General features: G+C 30.7%; 1 protein-coding gene across 1 annotated transcript in view; it reads right to left on the reverse strand.

The window, feature by feature from the left end:
• Window positions 1-1,575: 1,575 nt before the first annotated feature.
• Window positions 1,576-2,160, reverse strand: part of LOC111084190 (vegetative cell wall protein gp1-like) — a 1,570-nt gene continuing 985 nt past the window's right edge. The window contains exon 2 of the mRNA XM_022380966.1: window positions 1,576-1,627. Coding sequence (XP_022236674.1) covers window positions 1,576-1,627 — 52 coding nt within the window. The remainder of the gene's footprint in view (window positions 1,628-2,160) is intronic.

Below are 2,160 nucleotides of genomic sequence, written 5' to 3' on the forward strand. Positions count from 1 at the left end.
TGCAAAATAGCAGCTTTTGACGGAAAACAGTTTTACAGTGAAGCTGGACATATTTTCTTGTGCTTTTTATAAGAAACACTGATCTCAATTAAAAGAAAAAGTTAACAACGCAAACAATCACAGACATCTGCCACACTTCAAAATTAATGACTTTTTTCAAGATAAATATTCCGAAGAAACTTGGAACAAGCAATCGCATTTAACCACACATTTTTGATGTCTCTCTAATATATGTTTTTACCTTTTTGTATCTAAATATTGTCTTAGAAGCCCGTCTTTGCGGTGAGTGAAAGGACTTTAGAACGTTTGTCAAAATGTGAAGTTAAAAGTAACCTAGCTGTTTTTTTCCAGGAGCTTGTTACATGGAAACTGTAGCGTTTAGAAACAGCTCGTAGATACAGTCGACAAAATAGCAACAAGCAACGATTAAAAATTAGTGTCAAGGACAACACGGGACAAGTATCATTGTTCGCATAAAACTCTATTATCTTGGAAGCAAATGTCCTTAAAAGTTGGAGGTCTATGAGAGGTTTTTCAAGTCGTGTGATCCAGTTTCAACTTCGCTATCTTTCAAAAGTGTTGATAAACAAAATAGTGTTGTGTTTTAAGCTAAATTAAGAAAATTCATTATTTTGCGTTGAGCTAAAAAATGTTTTACTCAGTTATTCGTTTTTTTACTTTTTAAAATCTTAAAGGATTAATAAATCTTGAAGCATTTTCCAAAATTCTCGTGGTCTTAAATAAATAAATAACCTATTTAGAAATGTATATACCTTTCAACCGTTTTGTATATTTGTAGTTAAGCACAAAGCTATCTGCGACTATCACGGGTATCGAAACCTGGTTTCTAGTGTTATAAGTTGGCAGACTTACCAACGTGTTATTGGGGAAGCCTTTTAATGAAAAATAAAAGAAATATAATAACAAATGTGTTTCGATGGTGAATTATGAATATAGAGTAGTTTCAGGAATGTTCGAAAAACTAATAATGATATTTACAGAACAGGATGTCGCCTGAGGAACATTAATTTTTCTCGTATGTAGAATCATATCCAAGGAGGCTGTAAAATAGTTTTTGATGAACAGAATACTGCTTCTATTTAACTATTGTATAGAAGAAGACTAAAGAAACCTGTTAATCTAACCTTATTTTTAATTTTGAAGATAAAGCTGGTATTCAGTTATTAACTTCTGTAACATACAACAGAGCTATTGTAGTATATCCATTCTTCTATTTGCACCTACCGAAATTTTCATTAATTTAACTGTGTTTGTAATAATGGAATTAAAAATGGTTTTTACATTGAATATAATCAAATTGTTAATAGTTTGAACGAATATCCATGAATCTATTTTTGTCTCTCTGTTATGATGCAAACCATTAAAACAACAGGATTTGTGGATCATGGACACGCAGATAATTCGCGAAATCAAGGAAATTAAGGTTTAGTGTTCATACTTATGGAAATATTCAAATCTACAAATCACCACTGGGTTTCTTCTTTTCCCACACTGAAATAAACTGTAGCATTTTACATTTCTCTCTCTCACTTTTTGTTTTATATGTAGACACACTTAGTAGTATGGGATTTTACGTGAAAGGATTTCACTGTGATAAGAAAGTGATCTGAAAATCACAGTGAACAAGTCATAATTTTAGCATAAAATTTAAAATATTATGTATTTAATAATTCACATGTTTTCTCAAGTAATTAACAAATAACTTGTGAAAATGTAGCTGTAGTATTGATGGCAAAGTAGTATCATGTAAACACATCTTTTTACTGTTGAACACTGGGTTCTCGAACTCAGTTGGTCTACGAATCGTTTCAAAGATGATAAAGCAGCATTTTGACTTGCCACCATTCTTTAAAATGAAGGTAAAGTGGGAAACACAATTTTTCAGCCACATTGGCTTAGCTGCGCTACTCACCTATATATATTCTTGACACTTATCCACATACAATTGATTCTCATGTCGAACTGGTCTTTGGAAAAATGTTTCATAATACATTATAAATTATACTCTTATGATTTAATATGACTTTAATTCGTACCGTGACGAATTTATCATGGTATATTTATTTTAATATCTACGTTTATTTAGATTAAGTTCATATTTAGAAATATACATACCTTATATTGTTAAATATGTATTGC

The sequence above is a fragment of the Limulus polyphemus genome, unplaced genomic scaffold (assembly GCF_000517525.1).
Source record: "Limulus polyphemus unplaced genomic scaffold, Limulus_polyphemus-2.1.2 Scaffold14470, whole genome shotgun sequence".
In the NCBI taxonomy this organism is placed as follows: domain Eukaryota; kingdom Metazoa; phylum Arthropoda; class Merostomata; order Xiphosura; family Limulidae; genus Limulus; species Limulus polyphemus.